We start from the raw sequence: 19,930 nt of genomic DNA, 5'->3' as shown, positions 1-19,930 counted from the left end.
CTGACATCAGCATATATGTGTTTGTGTGTGTGTATGCCAGCTTATAAGGGTTTTATAAAACTAGTAAGCACTTGTCTGTTCAGATCCTGACCGAGTCATGCCTGTGGCTATGCTCTCTTCAACACATCTTTATTTAGAGTATTCAATTTTCTTTACCTATATGTGTTTTACATTTGATATTCCAAAACTCTATAAAGTGAACATTATTATTAACAATTAACAAACGTAGACTTCAAGTTTATTTATTTATATGAAATTAGTAAATAGCAGGACTGAGATTCTAACCCTGGATTTGTAGTTCTATGCCCAGGGATCTTTCCATTATATTACTTTGCAGACGTTGGAGTTTGAGAATCCTATGTGTCATGTTTTCTGGGATGTCAACAAGTTTTGGAAAATGAAGACATTAAATTCTGTCCTTTAGATTTCATGCAGTTCTGTGATGGAAACATCATATTCTGATGTCAGTGAAAAGTACCCTTGCAATGCTTCTCAAAATTTAGTATGCACACAAGTCACCTGGGGATCTTGTGAAAATGCAGCTTCTGTAGGTCTGAGGTGGGGGCTGAGATTCTGCATTTTTACCAAGCTCTGGAGTATTGCTGACGCTGCTGGTCCAGGACCCCATTGGAGTAGCAGATCCCTAGATGATTTAGAAGGCAGGTGAAGAGCAATTGAATATTTCTAAAAATGCTTTCAATTTTATATTAGTCATCTGAATGACCTGTAATTGGCCAAATGTCCTTCAGAATGACTGGAATGCCACTCATGGAGAAATTATGACTGCTAGTTGTCTGGGAAAAAGCAAAAAGTTTCAAGCCAAGTACCTAACCATTCTAGAAAGGCTCACAAAAGAGCAAGAGAAATGCTGTTGGGAATGGGGGGAAAGGTTACATTATACTTGTAAATTATAACAATCTATTATATAGTGTGCAAAATATTTTGATTTGGCCATCTACACAAATTGAGTGAATTAGCAGTTGCAAATTTTAAATAAAAATACAATACAATTTGTTAGTCAGTACTGTATTAATACCGATCTGAAAAAAAGAATTTGTTTGGTCTTTAGAGACCATGATTTAATGTAAGGTCTCTCTCTGAGACTCCAAATCAACAATCTTTCTCGACTATTTAGAGAATAGATCAGATCTAGTCCAGGATTTGAAACTTTTGTCTCCCATCCAATTCAGCTACAAGCATTGTATTTGGCCCACACATGTTTTTATTTATTGATTTTTGAATGTGATCCTCTTGGAGAGGGGGAGCTTCCTACTGTCTCCATCAACTTCCACGTCTCCACTTCACTCATTCACTCACTTGGCACCAGATGTCGCTTTTGTGTGTGACAATTACATGAAGGCAATTTCCTCTTGATATAATAATTTCTTAAATTCTTAATCCACCTTTGCATGTTAGTCTGCTCAGGCTGCCATGACAAAGTACCACAGACTGGGTGGCTTAAACAATGGAAATTTATTTTCTCACAGTTCTGGAGGATAGGAGTCCAAAATCAGGGGGTCAACACGGTCTGGTTCTGGTGAGAACCCACTTTCTTGCTTGTGTATGGCCAGCTTCTTGCTGTGTCTTCACATGTCAGAAAGAAAGTTCTGGTGTCTCTTCCTCATCTTTGGAGGACATCAGTTTTATCAGATCAGGGCTTCACTCTTATGATCTCATTTAAGCTTAATCACCTCCTAAAGGCCCTATCTTCAATACAGTCACATGGGCTTTTGGGTTTCAACATACGGATTTGGGGGGGGCACAATTCACTCAATAACACTGGGTAACCTCTAAGCTTCGCTAATATATTAGCAAAGCAGCTTAAACGTTTACCTCATATAATTGTTTAAATATTTCTTTTTGAGTAATCAATGATTTTGCTTTTTTCATTTCTATTATATATGGTTTTCTAACAGCATAAATTCCCAACTTGCATCATCTTCTGTGTACGTGCTTATAATTGATAGGAGTTAAATATTTAGAAAATTTTCTTAACTGAACTCAAATATAACTGAGTTTATACTGAAGATAATAAAATAACAAAAACCCTGATTAATCTCATCACTGTCTACTCTAGGGTATCATTTACCTGGCTAGTAAGCAAATGATATAGAAAAAAATTATAGAACTCAGACTGAATAAAAGAGAGAGATCAGAGTTATATTTATTTTGGCATTTGGACTGTAATAGCTTATGTGACTTGAGATAATTTGACACAAAACTGACAAGTGACTATCTGACTGCCCAAATGTTCACAGGACAAAGGATAGCCTGTAAATAATAGTGTCACCTGAAGTTTCTTCAGATTCCATTTCTGTTGTTGTGAGATGGACATAAATCAAGGGACTCCAATTCCCCAATTGGAGGCAGATTTGGATAGTCAGATTATTCAAGTGTTTGACTCCAGCTTATCTCCTAGCAGAGGTTCATAAAACACCAAGTAGCAAATGTTTTGCCTATCAGTCTGTCACTTGGAAAAGGATATGTCATTTAAGAGAGACACTTAGGTTCTATTGTTATATTTGGAGAGCGAATTAATTTGACATTTCATCCTGGAACCCAATACTGTGTTTAAGGGAATAACATAACAGTGTTGCAGGATTACGTGCATTTTGTGAATGCCCTCTTTTAATTCGCAGAGAGTTAGCATTGTTGACATGAGGATGCTGCACTGAGGATGCTGGCACTGAGCAACTTCCCAAGGAGCTTGCGTTATCAGGCAATGCTGAGATCAGGGGCTTTGTTGGGGCTTACAGATGTGCTGCCTGTGACTTCATTAGTATAATTGATTAGAAACTAGGACATATTTAGTATTAATCAAGCTTTTTTTAGTGAGGCTGATTATGCACTGTCCTCTTGATGCACTATTTTAGTCTAGAACTTCCTTAGGACCAAGTTGCAAGAAAATGGCATTATGTAAAAAGGAACTTACAGTGGCATTAAAGTGTGCTATTTGATTTTAGGAATACAGTTATAACAAGTCAAAATGAGGAGCTTAAGTATATTTCGCATTTTAAGTTTTAAAAAAAGTAGAGCTTATATATAGACTGGATTATTAACTTTGCTCACAGGAGATTGGAGATGATTTAGGATTTTAAAGTAGAAATCTAAAAAACTCATGGACATTGTTATGGGTAAAAGTGCTTCTATATGTCTGTGAAGCTCTTAAAGGCTACCTTTGTGCCTTGAAAGCACTTAAAAAAAATAAGTTTCTCACAGCCCTCACTTTGCTCTGCGTGGTATTGGTACACTTCGTATCTCAGGCCACTTATCTAATACCTCGAAGTTGTGTCTTGCCTTTCCAGAATTTCACTTCTCTCTCCACCTCACACGCTTTATATATCATAATAAAGCTTCTATTGTTTTGAGTCTTGGGATATAAAGAGACTAGTTGTATATTTAATCAGTTGTTTCCTTTGACTATATTTTTTAGAATATGATTGGCCAGGGAAAATTGGCTACAAGAGCATTAAAAAGATCTTATATAATAACTACCTCATGTAATCATTCTGGTCATTTGTTGTCAACTTGCATTTAATTATGGACATAACTAAATTGGAACTACCTTAAATATGGACCTAACTTAAATATAATATTAATTCTCATGATCTTTCAGAAACGTATTAAATTTTGTGACAGATTTAATTTCCTTGTCTATTGGGAACTCTCACTGGGGTTGAAAGGCATGCATGTTCAAAGAGCCACTGTAGTCATCCATTCATTCCACAAATGAAGCAGATCTATGTGAGTCCTGCCCACCCCCTCGTCAGATGGTACCTTATTATGGTAACATTACAGGTGGTTTTAACCCTTACCATGAGAGCCCTTTTATCATCAAATGTTTGTCAGAACTCTGTTTCTTGGGAGGGATTAGCCCCTCACTGCTCTCAGACAGAATCCTCAGTGATTAAACAACACAACTTTAGGCAACATTTTCCATCCCCTCCCCAGTCACCAAGAAGAGTTGCTTCATAAAATCTTTGAATAAGTACAATCGCCAGATATGATCCCATTATTTTTTAATCAACAATGCCAGAAGGTTTTTTCTTTCTCCTACTCAACACAGACACCCCACCAAACACCCTGTTATTTGTTGCCATTGATGTCTGAAGAACTGAAAACTTCCACCCACATGTGATTGCTGGACTTTCAGTGTACAATTGCCACAACTCGTCTATTGTGGCAAAGATGTGGTAGGAACAAGTTAAGTGATCCTTTATTAAGCATATATCTTATAGTTAAATTATTTTTAATATTTTATTACAAACACACGATTTGCATGAATGAAGCAAGATATAGTAAGGTGAATAAATACTAAGTACCTAGTATCTTGAATAAATATTTAATTGGTACTTAGTATTGCAATTGTAAAAAATATTATATTGTAAAAAATACAAATGCCATTACCTATATGTGGGCAAGAGAACTCTAGAGAGAAGACTAAAAACCCAGCTTCCAATCTCAACTTTGACACTTATCAGTTGTATGATCTTTGACAAATCAACTGACTCCATTTCTTCACCTGTAAACTGTGGGGCCTGAACTCAAATGGTCTCTTAAGTCCCTCTCTGCTTTCACCCAGAGATTTCAAGCTTACTTTTTTCAAGCTGGTAGGTTGGTAATAAGCTGCTTTAAGAGCAGAGTGATGACTCTATGGCTTTGCATAGCGGTTACATATCTACCATAGATATGTAAGGTATTGTCATGGCCTAGATAGAGATGTCAAACTTGTTGGGGCAATCAGGCATGCCCCTCTGTAATGGATAATGCTATGAAGCATTATTTACTGAAGTACAAAAGTGAGTTGTACAGATCATAAAGGCTGTAAAAGTTAGGAAGAAGTTGAGATATGAGCAAGGCAAGGCTATGAAATGCAATCACAAGACTCACACTGGGCCATAAAGAGTAAGTTGGTAGGATTTGTATAGAGGAGAAATGAGCATTATAAGAAACTTATTATAAGATAATTTCTTACCATAGGGTGCATCGAGGACAATGTTCTACAGGAGCTAGTAATGTTTTATTTACTATTCTATTAAACTGAGTACTTTATCACCTTAGCTCTTCAGTGAGATATGTAGAGAGAAAAGAACATAAAATAATAAAATAGAAATTTGGCTCCAGTTCTTATTCCATTAACTCTATGACACAATAAATTTTATTGAACATTAGGCCAATATAATATTTTTCTTTGTTTTGTGGTGAAATAAACTCATATCTTTCAGAGATTTTTAATGGGATTGACCTTTAGTTATAAATTTTGATAAAATATATAAACCAAACTACTTTTAGCACCTATTTAACTTAGAAAACTGCTAAGACGACTGAATGAAATAATATATATAACAACTTAGCACATTTTCTAGCACAGTTATGTACTCAACCCTTAGTCACTATTATCATCATTATCATTTTTCTATCAGGAAATTTCTTTTATATGGTAGTTTTTTATGGTAGTTTTTTATTGGTATCTATAGAAGATAATAAGGTAATTACATTAATGACATTAGTCAGTATCCAGGAAACTATAATTTCTTAATGCAGGACTGGGGTGATATCCTGAAGGGTTTTGTACTCACAACTAAAGCTTTTACACCTCCTCACAGACTGCATGAGCCTGCTAAAGCAATTGAGAAGAGGAGACACAGGATTAGATTTGCATTTTAGATCATTGTGTCAGCTATAGAAAGAATGGGTGGGTGAGAGATAGGGCTTGGGGGTTTGAAGACAAGACAAATAAGTAGCCTCCCATGAGGCTACTTCTCATGGGGAAAAATTATGCTACTTTTCTTTTAAGCAATCACATTTAACCCTCCAAACAACTCCAAGCAGTGTATATGATTTACATCATTGTATAGAGATGATCAGAGAAATCAAGTAAATTTCCTAAGATAACACAGTTCTAACAGTGGTATAATTGGAATTGGAAGCCAGGTGTTTCATACCCAGGCTCAATCTATTTCCATTATCTTAGACTAGCAATTAAGTGTTAGGGCTGAGCATAATTACTAAAGTCTTATCTGAACTGGGTAAATGAATGGCATTATGAATAAGGACATTATTTGGGGGGATGATAGTGAGTTCAGTTTTGGGTTTGTTGAGTGTATCAGGGTCCCTGGCACACTCAAAATGGGTGATTAAGAGTGTTCAATGAATGTAGTATTTATAGAGTTTGAGCAGAGTTATGGTGAAACACCCCAGGGCTAGCAAAACAGGAAGTCTTTATCAGCTCTAGGCCTGATGAAGCAGGTGAATGGAGTGGTTTACAACCCCAAAGCCTTGTAACTCCAGGAGACAGATACCCAGTCAGAGCTATGTCCTTCAGTATGGAAACACACCATCAGCACTCTGTAAAACGATGTATATAATATTCTCAGTGAACCAGGAAGGGACTTGGAGAATAAATGCCCATCTCTCTCTTTTTATCCTGCCCTACTATCTCTTGATGTTGCTCCCATACAGATATGGGAGTCATAAGCTTAAGCACAGCATTTCCTGAAGTTTGTTATGGGGAACTCTAGTTCTATGATGGTCTTTGTGGGAAAAAAAATTCATGACAAAATGCTTTAGGTCAGCATAATGTTATTATCTCTTTCTTGGACATCACAGTGTATACTAGTATATTAAAAGATCTAAGAAATTCTGTACACACACAAAAAAATCTGTTTAATTTTTTAAACTCAGTGATTCCCCTATTTTTTTGATCACAGAAACCTTTCTGTTCCCAGTAACACTTATCAAGCTCCTAAGGAATAAGTGATCTTAAAAACACCCCGTGTCATAATGAAACTTGGTTCTGAACATGGATGTGAATAAGATTGTCTAGTGCATAGAGTTCACCCAAGAAGAGAAATGTGGGGAACAACATTGTTTTAGTCAGGGTTCTCCAGAGAAACAGAACCAATAGGATGCATGTACACACACACACACACACACACACACACACACAGGGGCTAGGGGATTAGGGATCATGTGATTGTAGGGGCTGGCAAGTCTGAAATACGCAGGGAATGCTGGCAGATTGTAGACCCAGGGAACAGCAGATGCTGTATTGTCAAGTCCAAAGGCAGTCTGGAGGCAGAATTCCTTTTTCCTTGTGGGACTTCGACCTTTTCACTTAAGGCCTTGAAATGGTTGGATGAGGCCTACCAGCATTATGGAGAGTAATCTATTTTACTCAAAGTCTACTGATTTAACTGTTAATCACATCTAGAAAATATCTTCACAGCAACATCTAGACTGGCCTTTGACCAAGCAACTGTTACCATAGCCTAGCCAAGCTGACTCATAAAATTAACCATCACAAACATCATCAAAGGCAGACTAGAAGCCAAGGATGAGAGGGTATGAAGGAGGAAAGGGCACAACAGGGCCAGTGCTCCAGAGAGATGTATAGCACAAAGACTGACCAGGGACCTTCAGATTTGTCAATTAGAAGATCATGGTGCCCTACTCCCGCCTCTAACTTTTCTCTCTGCCACAAACAAATGAGTGTATAGGAGTCAGGAGTCTGAACAAAAGGTCCAATTGTGAGATTCATAACCTCTCAGAGACTCAGTTTCCTCACCTGCAAAGTGATATTCTTGAAATAGATGATCTTAAAAGTCTGTTCCATCTTTGAAATTTTATCCTGCTCGAGGGGCTTATTTCATTCATTCTTTTCCTCGCCACACATTTATATCATTTCCTTGGTGTTAAACAGTGGGCTAATCAATACTTCCAAGGGAAAATGAATCCTCTATTTCAGAGTTCTAAAATCCTTCCAATATCCTGTGGTTGTTGTTTTAAACTTTTTATTTTGAAAAGATTTTAGATTCACAGAAGAGCTGTAAAGAAAATATAGAAAGTTCTTTTACACCCTTCTAGAAGCTTCCTCTAACGGTAACATTTTATGTAACCATGGTTCGCGTACCAAGACTAAGAAATTAACTTTGGTACAACACTACTGGTGACTGACTTTATTCGGCTTTCACTTTTCAATGGTTTGTAAAAGATGTTTTTAAAATTATTACTTACATGTGTGATGGGGACACAAATAGTAACATAAGTATTCACAGCTTTTCTCCTCTACTTTAACTTCTAAGGAATAGTTTAGGTTTGCCTGGTCAGCTTCTGAGTGTTTGTGTTCTGCTCAGGATATGCTGGGTGAGCAGAAGAATTGGAAGGAACCCATAGAATTAAATTAATGTTCCAACAGAAAGGGTTACTCCCCAGAAGAAAATATAAGACCTGGATAGTGAGAAAAGAGGTCAAGAGAAGGGAATAGGAGAGCCAGCATGGGCTGGAGTAAGTTTCCAGTGTGCTTTTGGGAGAGAGAAGGGTTTTGGGGGAGCAGCTGTGATGAAGGAGGGTTGAGAAGCTCGGGTAAAGGAGACAAGCTTTACAACATTTTGCTTTGGGTTATACAACGTTAGCTATTTGAGAGACTTCAGTAAAGATTTAAATTTATCTTCAAACCTTCTGGGAATTTTAGACTTGTTTCTTTTGACTGCAGCATTGTGCTAGGTCTGGGCAGGAGGTAACACAGTTATGTTTGAGTTAATATGTTAGAACAAGAGTAATTCGGCTTAGTATCAGGGAGAAGCAGAGACGTCTTAACAACTGACGAGTAAATTTACAAAAAAAGAAATCCCAAAACAAATGGATGGAAGTGTCAAGAAGAAGGAAAAGAAAGATGGAAAGAAATGAGAGTTTCCCACGGATTATGAAATATAAATACATTTTATTAGACATTGAATGTATTTCGTAAAAGCTGATGTCTCCAAACCTAAAACTTTTCTTTCTTGTTATTTGGTTTTGATTTCCCATTATTGATTATTAAAAAGACTTTTTGTGAAAATTATTAACTTTTTCCCGTTGACCTATATATAAGGGAAAGAAGTTTTGTTTTTCTTCCCCTACATATCTGACAATATAGCTAGGGGCGTCTGTCTGATTTAACTGTCCAGTAGCCATAAGTTTTTACTCTGGACATCAAGGGCGGCCCCCAAGAAATGGGAAGCAGTGAAGAAAACTCCTCTTGCTGAGGACCAGCTTCCCGCCTCAGAGCTGTCTCATAATGTTTATGCTGGTATCAAGAAATAGTTTTTCCCCTGTATTTTGACCAAAGAAGAAGTTAGGGGTGAGAAAGTTTGTGAATCTGAGTGAATGTGACCTATTAATAGCTTTCTCATTATCGAATTCTGATTGGAACACTCCTGTGCCAGCAAATTTTTCTCATAAAGCAATTTTTTCTTATAAAGCAATTTATAAGAAAAAACTGGGTCCCCCCAAAGCTTTAGTTTACAAGTACCAGTTTTTCTTTATAAAACATTTATTTGCTATTTGTGTCAGCTTGATCTAAATGTTTCTTTCTATTACACAAGCTTATTACAATTCCAAACGGTATTATTCCTCTTCTCTAGAACTGTTGAGAAAAGTAGCTGCATCTTTAAAGCCCGGTCTGTTTTAGCCAAATGGCGTAAAGAATTTAGGCAATTGTTCACATAATAAAATGTGAGGGAATACTCACTTCAATTAGGTGAGGATTTTAAGTGAAAAACAAATTTAATCTCCTAGAATAGACCTTGTATTAGGAAGAAGATAAAAATTTTGTTACTAGTTTGGAATAATCCATGAAAGATGATGAAATTTATGTAGTCCATTAGTTAAAACAAACCTGAGTTCAATATAATAAAACTATTATAGCTTAAAGAGTTGTACTCTTTCAAAGGGCACTTATTTCCTTTTTAAGTGTTGATATCTATTAGGCATATTTTTAAAAACTGAAAGACTCCCGTCGAGAATCAGACATATAAATGTGCTCAATATACCAATAACTTTTGCTAATTTTAAAGTCAAATTATATTTGAAAATAACTATTGAGTCTTTCTAATTTACTTAGTAAATCAAGCTCTAAATTCTCAAGGATCTGTTATAAAAATAGCAGTATCTTTGAAATGGTACTTTAAAGTAATATATATTTTGATTTTGAATGATAACCAACTTTTTCTCTAAATATCAATAATTTAGTCGCAGAAGAGAAAGCCTCAATTTTATGATGTTTCTAGGTATTCTTCACATTTTAAATGCAATGCAGTGCTTTTGCAATCCATTTCCAACTGCAATCCATTTCTACAAATGTTGAAAAAGCATATAGATAAAAATATGGAAAAAGTAATCTTATGCAAATAATATGATATTGAAAATGAAAAGCTATTAGAAAAGAATCTTATATTTATGTTTCCCTTGCCCTTGTAGAAAGACACATTGGAAAAGTTAATCTTGAGCAAGCAAAGATTCTGCATAAAAATAAACCTTAAAAGGGTTAAAAGCTTTTTTTAAAAAAAATCTCCAAATGGCAGCAGCACCAAAAAAACTAAAACCCTAGGAAAACATAAAGGAAAATGCAATTGTACTGCATGGCGATATCCGGAGATGAGTGTATATAGATGGAGAGATTCTCACTTGAGTAAAAGTCAATAAACTTTAATTGAGCGTTTGCTTTCTGAAATGTAAAAGCATTGAGAGGAAAAATAAACATCAGAGTGCCTCTCTCTCTCTCTTTCTCTCTCATGCTCATGTGCGTGCGCGGGGGCTTACACACTGAGGTTGCCTTTGTTGTTTCATTTCTACGTAGAAAAGTGAAAAAGAATAGATGTAGCAACCTTCACCTATATAAATGTAACCCACTCAAAAGTTATGCAATCACTTATCTAAGAAGCTTTTATCATTTTTGAAAGGTTTGGGAGAAATCTACCTTATCTATATTAAATATTAAGTTTAATTAACATAAGAAATTTTTTTGCTATTTAAAATGTATCAAATAATCTTTATCTTTGCATTCACTTTTGCATACGAAATTCAGAAACAGAAAAAAATTGTCATCATGTCAGAGAATTTTGGCTGTGAGAGAGCTGAAAGATAAGTTTCACAACGATAAGGTAGAAGTCAGCACTTCTTTTCTGACGATGCCTCAGTTTGCAAGTTTTTAGTAGAATAAGTCTACCTCACGCTACATTTCATATTGCAGGGGAAAGAACAGGGTTTGTGGTCATCCTGCGTTTTGAACCTGGTTCTGTCACATGTGTGATTTGTGAAGTGGGGCATGTTACTCATCTTTCCGGAGCCCATTTTCTCACAGGTTATAGGATGTGGAGACTGACCCGAGGACTAAGTAGATGTTAATGCATGGAAAGTCATGTGCTTTATTATATTTGTATAATTTCCTATCACCTTGAAATTCGTGTGGTTCCAACCAAAACTAAATACACTTTTTTGCCTTGCTCTGATCATATAAAGTAATTATTGAGGTCACTTCTCCGTAATCTTTTTTTTTTTTTTAAAGATTTTATTTATTTATTTTCCCCCCAAAGCCCCAGTAGATTGTTGTATGTCATAGCTGCACATCCTTCTAGTTGCTGTATGTGGGACGCGGCCTCAGCATGGCCGGAAAAGCGGTGCGTCGGTGCGCGCCCGGGATCCGAACCCGGGCCGCCAGCAGCAGAGCGCACGCACTTAACAGCTAAGCCACGGGGCCGGCCCTCCGTAATCTTTTTGAAACTTAAAGAAGAACTGTAGGTAGTATGGTGTCTTGAAATATTTTGAATTTACACTGATAATATCTGGAGTCCTTTGGGACATGCCCTTCCTGAATGGTTCTGTATCACTAAGAGTTCTCAGCCTGTTTCTGCAGGACATGAGCGGGCACTCTGCCCCTCAGGTCCTCCAGCTGGCGTGAATAGTAACACTTCCACACTCAGTTCAGAATAGCGCCCCACATACCATCTCCCCCAGGAGGAGCTTTCGCCCCTTCACATGGTGCTCTTGGGTTTGGGCCTCCCTGCCGGCTCTCTTAGACTCTACCTCTAATGTCTCTAAGTTGTAATTGTAAACTTTCTCACTTCTTATTCTCATACCCAGAGTTCCTGAAAGGAATTTTTTAAAACTCTAGACCCTGACCAGGGGTTTGACATAAGGCTAGATAAACATTTGTTTATTTAAGTGAATAAATTGTATATGTAAATGTCTCTAGGTAGTCACTGAAAGAGGCTATAGAATTGCTGGTTGTGAACTGTTTGTTGTTAATAACTGATAATGAGACGAGCTGCCTTCTGAGAATCATTCAACTACCACTAAAGGAAAAGCCAACGCGAAGACAATGGATTCAGGGTTCTGAAAGGCTAGTTCAGTTATGGCAGATAACTCAAGTGAGGTTCTTCATTTCGAGAGCTTTGCTGTCATAGCAGCCTAATTATGGTGTAATGAGAGGTACTCCTACCATATTTCTGTAACGTTGCTTTCCTTCAAGAGGCCCAAATAAAATTTGAAGGAAATTTTTGGGAAAAAAAAGAAAAAGAATATTTGTACTGAATTCTTTTACTTAACCTTCTTCCTTACAATATGATCACAAAATTCAATGGGACCCTTGACATGACCCAGCAACAGCCAAAGTCCCTCTTAAAACATAACTTATCACAATATAATTCCTCTGCTTGAACCCTCTCAGTGGGTCTCCCATCTTACTCACAGTAAAATGGAAAATTCGTACATAAACAAGATTCTACGTGATCAGCCCCTGCTACATCTCTGGCCACATCTCTTACCACTCTCCTCCTGCACCTTCTTCTCCAGCCACACTGGTCTCCAGGTTCATCTTTGAATATATCTAGAATGCTCTCGTTTCAAGGGCTTGGCAGATATTTTTCCTCTGCTGGAAAATTCTTCTCCCCAATAGCCCAAAACTCTCCTGCTTTTTAAAGAATCTTTTAAAATATTATTCATTCAGAAAGTTTTACTCCTGCTCCACCTTAAAAAAAGCAATTCACCTGCCATCCTCTCATGCTGTAATCCTTTAAACCAAGCTTTATTTCTTTCCTGTCCCTTATTTTCACCTGACATTATGTGCACGTATATACATATTTATATATTCATGAGTACATATACATATATGTATTAATTTTTAAGCCTTAAAAATGGACTTTCCTCTTGCTTTGAAATTTTTTAAGCCATAGAAAAGCCAGAGAACATACAATAGCTATTTACAACTCTAAAGCCTTTTATGTTATCTTTTCCCAGCAAAATTAGGAAATAAATGCAAGATATTGCATACTTTATTTGGAGAATGAAGGAATAAAAGGGTGAAGAGGAACTTAAATACACTCTACTCCTTCCCCTCCCTGTTATATTGAAACAGAGGATCTACTCACAGTTGCATAAGACAGTGGCTACTAATTATAGCAAAACTCAGGCTAGAATCCACTTCTCCTTCATTCCAGTGCAGTGCCCTTTCACCCAATGTTAATGCCTACTTATGTACTTTTTCCCTGAAGTTTCTCAATACAAAATATTCCAGACACAGCCTCCCTCAATATAGAAAAATAAGAATTAATGTGCAGGGGGCCGGCCCCGTGGCTTAGTGGTTAAGTGCGCGCGCTCCGCTACTGGCGGCCCGGGTTCAGATCCCGGGCGCACACCAACGCACCGCTTGGCCGGCCATGCTGAGGTGGTGTCCCACATACAGCAACTAGAAGGATGTGCAACTATGACATACAACTATCTACTGGGGCTTTGGGGAAAAAAAGGAAGAGGATTGGCAATAGATGTTAGCTCAGAGCAGGTCTCCTTCAGAAAAAAGAGGAGAATTGGCATGGATGCTAGCTCAGGGCTGATCTTCCTCAAAAAAAAGAATTAATGTGCATTTACTCAAATAGTTCAATAAATGTCACACCTAGTGTCGATGCAAAATAACCAATAACCATTCTATAGATAAGAGAAATAAGGTGAGTCTTACTTGAGCCAGAGTGAGGATTATAACCCGGGAAGGCCTTAGAAAGCATTCCGGAGAAGCATGGTTTTCACTACAGTCTTATATCTTTTTAGAACAAAGAACATACATTAAATACACCCAGGATACATTTTCATCAAAGTTTCAAAGAGGTATTTGGTTGCAAATTAGCAGGTCAACGTGACCCTGATGTCTGGAAAGAGACTAATCAGGGAGGCAACACCAGCAGGGCAGAGGAGAGGAAGTATATATTCTTATCTTGAGAATGCATTCTTCACTTGAACGGTTAAAGCAGATGTACAATGTATGTTTGACAGGCCGTAAATCAAGCTTTTTAGTTCAAGCCGAATCAGTTTTGAACCTGAATACTTACCCCATATACCTCAATATGTGAAAATCTCTTGTCACTAGAAAAATTATTGAAGATTATCTGTAGTCAGATTTTTATTGTTTCTAAAATCTAGTCATAGCCAGTCATTGCTATCATTATTTTTTGAACATCCACTCTGGTCCAGGCACTTTAGCTCAGTTTCTCCATTCCTTACAATAAGCCAGCAGGGTAGATTTTATTAATCCCATTTTTCAAATGAGGGAAGTGAAATTCAGTGTGTCAGAGCACATTGCCCAATGTCACACAAACAGAAAGAGTCAGAGGCAGAATTCAGACCAAGGTCACCGATGCCAGCACCCGTGCTTTCTCTCTTGCCCCATGCCCCTCTGTAGATAACAATGGAGAACTCTAATAATCGCTGGTGTAATTGACCTTATCTGCTTATGTGAAATTTTCCATGACCACGGTAGTGAGTGGGGTTCCAGGCCAACCTCTGCCACTCTAAAAAACAAGGTGACAGTGATGAGGTATGTCAAATGCATTGTTATAAAAGAAACACATTCTTATTCACTTCACTGGGACCAAGAATACATAAGCCTGACCATAGAGGGTTAGAAGAAAAACATCCATCTGACATGTAAAATCTGGATTATCTCTACACTAGAAGGGCAAAGAGGGAAGGAAGAAAACAAAAGATGAAAATGAAACACTTGCATTTGTTTTACTAGGAATAGGCATCTTAGAAAGCTTTTACAATTATAATTAACTATTGTGCGTTCTCTGTCTTTGTGATGGCATAAGAACGTTTAAAATTAAGAGAAAAGCCCATTGTAAAATCTTAGAAGGTAAAAAGCAAGTCGTTTAATTTTTCTTTCATGTGATGTTAATTTATGCAGAGCTAATAACATATTTGTGGCTCAGAGCTGCTCATTGTGGAAAGGATTTCTCTCTCAACCAGGCTGTCCTGTGATCCCTGCCAGATAGAGCCATCGTTTCAGGGCTTGTGACACTTGCCTGAGAAACTCAACACGGTAATAAGTTCATGTACTATAGACACACTTAATTGTGAACTCCCTGAAAACCAGTGGTATTAAATGTTCTAACTCTTCTTTAGCTGTTACAAACAAAATAGTAAACGAATTGGAAGAGAAGAGGAAGAGGAAATTGGATATGTGGTGCATAGTCGGGTGGAAAGGGGGCAGTATTGTAGACTGCTGAGAGAGAAAATTCAGGGGGAGGAGTTTTTGTAAAAGAAACATGGGTTACTTTTATATCCAAGTAGGACATCATTAGATTGTTGTGTCTTTTATAAATGAAAACCCTAATTCCACTGCTGCCAAATCACCTATAGACTAGAGACAACCGTTCTTGAAGAAATGCAGAATCTTCAGAAGTTGATGTTCTAAATGAATTCACCATGAATAAAGTCAGTCCCATAATGACAGCTTAAAGGTCTAATTCATAAAAATGTTATTAAAGTACATTATTTATACCTACTTTTTGTGGACTTCTGCTCTTATTCATGACTATCTCAGCGTATGGCCATAATCACAGACAGAGTGTGTAATGGAAGCATTAATTCAATCTGAACTAAGGCAAGAATACTGTATTGCCACAATAAAATCCCAGCTATATTAATTGAAAGGGTAGAATTTATTACACAAGAGCATTTTCTTAAAAAAAAAAAATGAAAAGAATGTCTTCTATCCTATTGCATCAAATATCTTCTTTCATTCTGAAGTTCAGTATAAAATTGACTAATGGGCATGAACTTTTAAATGAAATATGTATTTATCTACATTATGAAACTTAGAGACTTGGATGCAGTTGTGATCTTGTCGTGACTATGGCATTGATTTTTGATATGGGCTAAGAAATATTTACAAGCAATCTGTATTTTAATTAAGCCCTTTTCTGGTGCATGACATCAGAAGGTGATTTTAGCAGATGTGATTCAATTGTGTGACATATGCATTTATTTAGATAAGATAGAAAATGTCCTGCTACATAAAATTTCTCCCAGAGAAGCTGAAAGTAATGCTACTTAAATCAAAAGTATCTTTATCCATAATTTTAAATACGATTTGCATATTTAATATGTACAAAGCTTTAGGGAAAGGCGAAGTGGAATTCAATTGGTTTATTTCTAACTCTGAAACTATCGAAATTTGACTTCTTGACTTTCTACTTCTGATTGGATGGGTTGTAATGGTACACTGTAGACACATTTAGACAGAGTGTGAATGTAATTCTCCCTAAGACACTAACTTTTCTCTAGGACTCATGAAAAGGGGTTCTTTATAAATTATATTTCTAACACTGAAAGAAAGTGTTGTCTTTGATCTTGTAGGTAAAAATCTCTATACCTAAGGGAATGAATTAATTCCCATATTTAATAAGATACAGTTATTAGTAGACAACCTAAGCATTCATAGTAGAACTACGCATTGAATTTCTTCAATGTAGTAACATTTCTTCAGTGTAGTAACAATCTCTTAATAGTTCTGGCTAATGAAAATCTTTGTGTGCTTGGAGTCTACACTTGAGACGAGAGACAAATGACAAAGAGAAAGTCATTTCAAATATAAGATAAATAGCATTACTAATTGAAGATAAAACTCAGTCGATTTCCAGCATTAACCATCTTATAACTGCCTCAAACCTAAAAGCACTGAATCTTCCATTTCAACAACTCTGTACTTCTGCATGACTTTGTCATTTGAAATGAGTACACTTACCGGAAAAATATCCGGGAATGTCCAGTTGTTACAAGGCTATGGCTGGGCAGCACTTGAGGTTCCCTCTACCCTTTAGACCAAGGCTTTCTCAGATCTTTGAAACAGAAATCTTCCATGAACAAGTCTACAGGCACCACAAACTCTTCTACGTGGCATCCAGACTTACCGCAACCTCTGGGTGCAAAGATAGTCTGAGTACCCTCAATATACAACCACTCAGAAAGGGCAGTGGAAGTTATGTCCCCAACACACTGCCAGACAAATGTCACCAGGCTCCAAATGCCTGTTGACAAGAGGCAGGTTTGAAAAACAGTTAAATCAAAATAGATGTTTTTAATGGCCTGGTGTTTTATTTCTAATGAAACTGAACATACAAAAAGAAAACAAAAAATAATCGTTTTAGCTTACCTGCAGTATCTTTCCTCAGAAATTATATTTTAATTTCACATATTAACATTTTACTTTAGGCACTAGACAAACAATCGTTTGGTTCAGAAAGCTCAAACTTGTTCATGATTAGTAAACAATATTAGCAATCTACAATTTAATGCATTTACTGTGAGCTAGGCATTGTGCAGGGGGCTTTGTAAACATTATCTAACTTTGAGAGAAGTGCTGTTATTTTACAAAGGAGGAAAATAAGGCTTAGTGAGATTACACCACTTGCTCAAAGTCACAAAGCTATCTGGAGGCAGAACTGACTTAACAGTAATCCTTCAGTGCAATCTTGGCTTTCCTTTTGTACTAAATTTTCCTAAAGAAAATATTTTAAATTTCTTCTTTAGAAAAAGAAGAGGAAAAGAAGAAAGCCGAGAAGAATGTGACTTCTGAAACAAAAAAGAAAGGCAAGGAATTTAAAAACTGTCTAACACAAAAATCAATTGGTATCCATTTATAATGCTACTGGTACAGATGTTTTCTAGAAAAGAAATTCCCTTAATAATTTTATTATTATTCCTATTAACACTGGGGGATTTATAAATATTCCAAATAAAGTTAAAATTGATTAATTTTTAAAAAGAAAATTCAAGCCTGAACACTTCTAAAAATTGTTACTGATTATTTTTTCCTTTCTTAGGATGGGTGTTTGGTTCTCTCTAATTCAGTCCTTACTGACTCTGTATATGAATATGATGATTACTGTTAAATTCATTGAGTTTAATAAAAAAAAAGTCTATCAAAAGAGCAAATTATTTAATGTATGCAAAAAAATACGAGTTGATTGGTTTGCTATGTTTTGTTCTTTTCCTTGTTTTCAAATAGTGCATCTGAAGTTCCAAGTGAACCGCAGAGATTTCTGAGCTTCTGACATGCTTCCAGTGGCCTGATAGCTCAGGAAATATTCAATATATTCCTTTTAATATCCTTTAGAAAAACTATTGAATTCTACCATAAGTAATAAAGCCATTTAATGTTTTCACTGTCATGAAAGATTTTTTGGACTTTCACAAAAATTTGCTCCCATCCTGAAGAGAAAGCACACTTTTGTATTCTGTTACGAAAGTGCTAGTAACACTCATCCTTCACATGATTTACGGCTCTGATCCAGGATTACTCTACAGAAGGTGAATTGGATGCCTTAACGGCAGTCATGTGTGACCTGAAATATATCAGAATTAAACAGATAGAGGCTTATAATTTTCTCGTTTTACTACCAGAAAAAGAAGATGTCAAAAAGAAAACTGAGAAGGAAACTGCTGTTGATGTGAAAAGAAAAGGTATTATACTTTGTTTTCTTAGTCAGATTATGTTCAGAATGTTTTGTTCATGAAAGAATCTTGGAGCAATGTAAACAAATTGGTTATAGCTACTTAAATCCATCCACGTACAGACTGCCAAAGCAAAAATTGCGCTGGACAAAGTTAAACAGGTAAGGAAGACTTTATTCAAGGCTATTACCAATAGGAGAGAGAGAGCCTAGAACTCATTCTGAATTCAATTGTACTGAAAAAGAAGCAGGAGGGTTTGTAAGAGCTGGAATGAGGTCAGGGGATTGTAGGCCATCTGTGTTTGCTAACTGGCCTTACTCAAAGGAAAAGTAAACTTTCTCTTATCTCCATGATAGGACTGTAATTTTTTAACTTGGAGTAAGGTACCCAAGGGAATTAGGTTCCCACTCTCCCACAGAAACTGGGAGCTAGAGGTACTATATTTCCTAATGATTACATTTCGAAGGATAGTTCCTAGGTCCTTAAGAAAGGCCTTCCTGGATTGTAAAACTGGAAAGAGGCTTTTAAAAAGATTTATATCTCAAAGGAGCAGAGAGAGAATTTACAATTCAATTTACAAGACTTGTAAATTTAGAATTTCTGTAAATTTTAGAATTTACAAATTTTCTAAAGTAAATGCTCTCAGAAAAGGGAGATCAAGAGTCTAAGGTCAGGAAGAAGCCTACTTAAAGTTTAACACAGCTGAGGGGAGCTTTAAGGCAATCCTGGTGAAGACATACTGAAATTGAGAAGGGCTACATGGTATAATAACATCACTTTGCAAAGAAAAGAAGCTGAGAGACAGTAATGCAGCCCATTACGAAATGGCATTGTTCAACAGCTTAGATTTTTGCTTTAAATTTAGTTCTGCTTTTAATCTTGTTCAAACCTGAATATTGGCTTCTATTTAGGTTAAGCTTAACTCTAGGTGAAAAAGACAGTCATCTCAAGTATTATGGCTTGGTGGTAAGTGTTTTCACCCCAAATGTTTCCTCTGCTGGTGTCAGTGATGCTTGAAATTCCACCACTAGATATTTTCCATTTCTTTGAGTTATGAAGGAATCGTCCTCTATTAAAATGCAAATCTCCTGGGGCCTGTGTGTATGGGGTAACAAACTAATTCTTCTCAGCTATCAGCACTAAGTGAATGAGATTTCCAGATCTTCCCTGTGTAACATTAAGCTGAAAACAATGCCCTAGAAAACGAGTCAGTTGGTAAGCTTACCGGATAAAGAGGTTGAAGAGAGAGATGCGAGGTAGGACATTATCTGGAGAGAGCAGGCCAGCTTGACAGCATTTGTGAAAACCCTTCTCTTCCTGGGGAGTAATAGTGAGTGGGAGGAAACAAAAAGGTGGTGGTGAAGGGCCCTGAAAAAGGAGACCATAG

General features: G+C 36.6%; 1 protein-coding gene across 1 annotated transcript in view; it reads left to right on the top strand.

Annotated features, from left to right (window-relative positions):
* Window positions 1-19,930, top strand: part of TRDN (triadin) — a 330,560-nt gene that overhangs the window by 106,336 nt on the left and 204,294 nt on the right. Inside the window, exons 11-12 of the mRNA XM_087443768.1 lie at window positions 17,620-17,679; window positions 18,493-18,552. Of these exons, the coding sequence (XP_087299894.1) occupies window positions 17,620-17,679; window positions 18,493-18,552 (120 nt within the window). The remainder of the gene's footprint in view (window positions 1-17,619; window positions 17,680-18,492; window positions 18,553-19,930) is intronic.

Source organism: Ceratotherium simum, chromosome 19 (assembly GCF_057802395.1).
Source record: "Ceratotherium simum simum isolate JZ-2026a chromosome 19, ASM5780239v1, whole genome shotgun sequence".
Taxonomy (NCBI): domain Eukaryota; kingdom Metazoa; phylum Chordata; class Mammalia; order Perissodactyla; family Rhinocerotidae; genus Ceratotherium; species Ceratotherium simum.
Note: the sequence above shows the minus strand (reverse complement) of the source record. Positions and strands in the feature narration are given on the sequence as shown.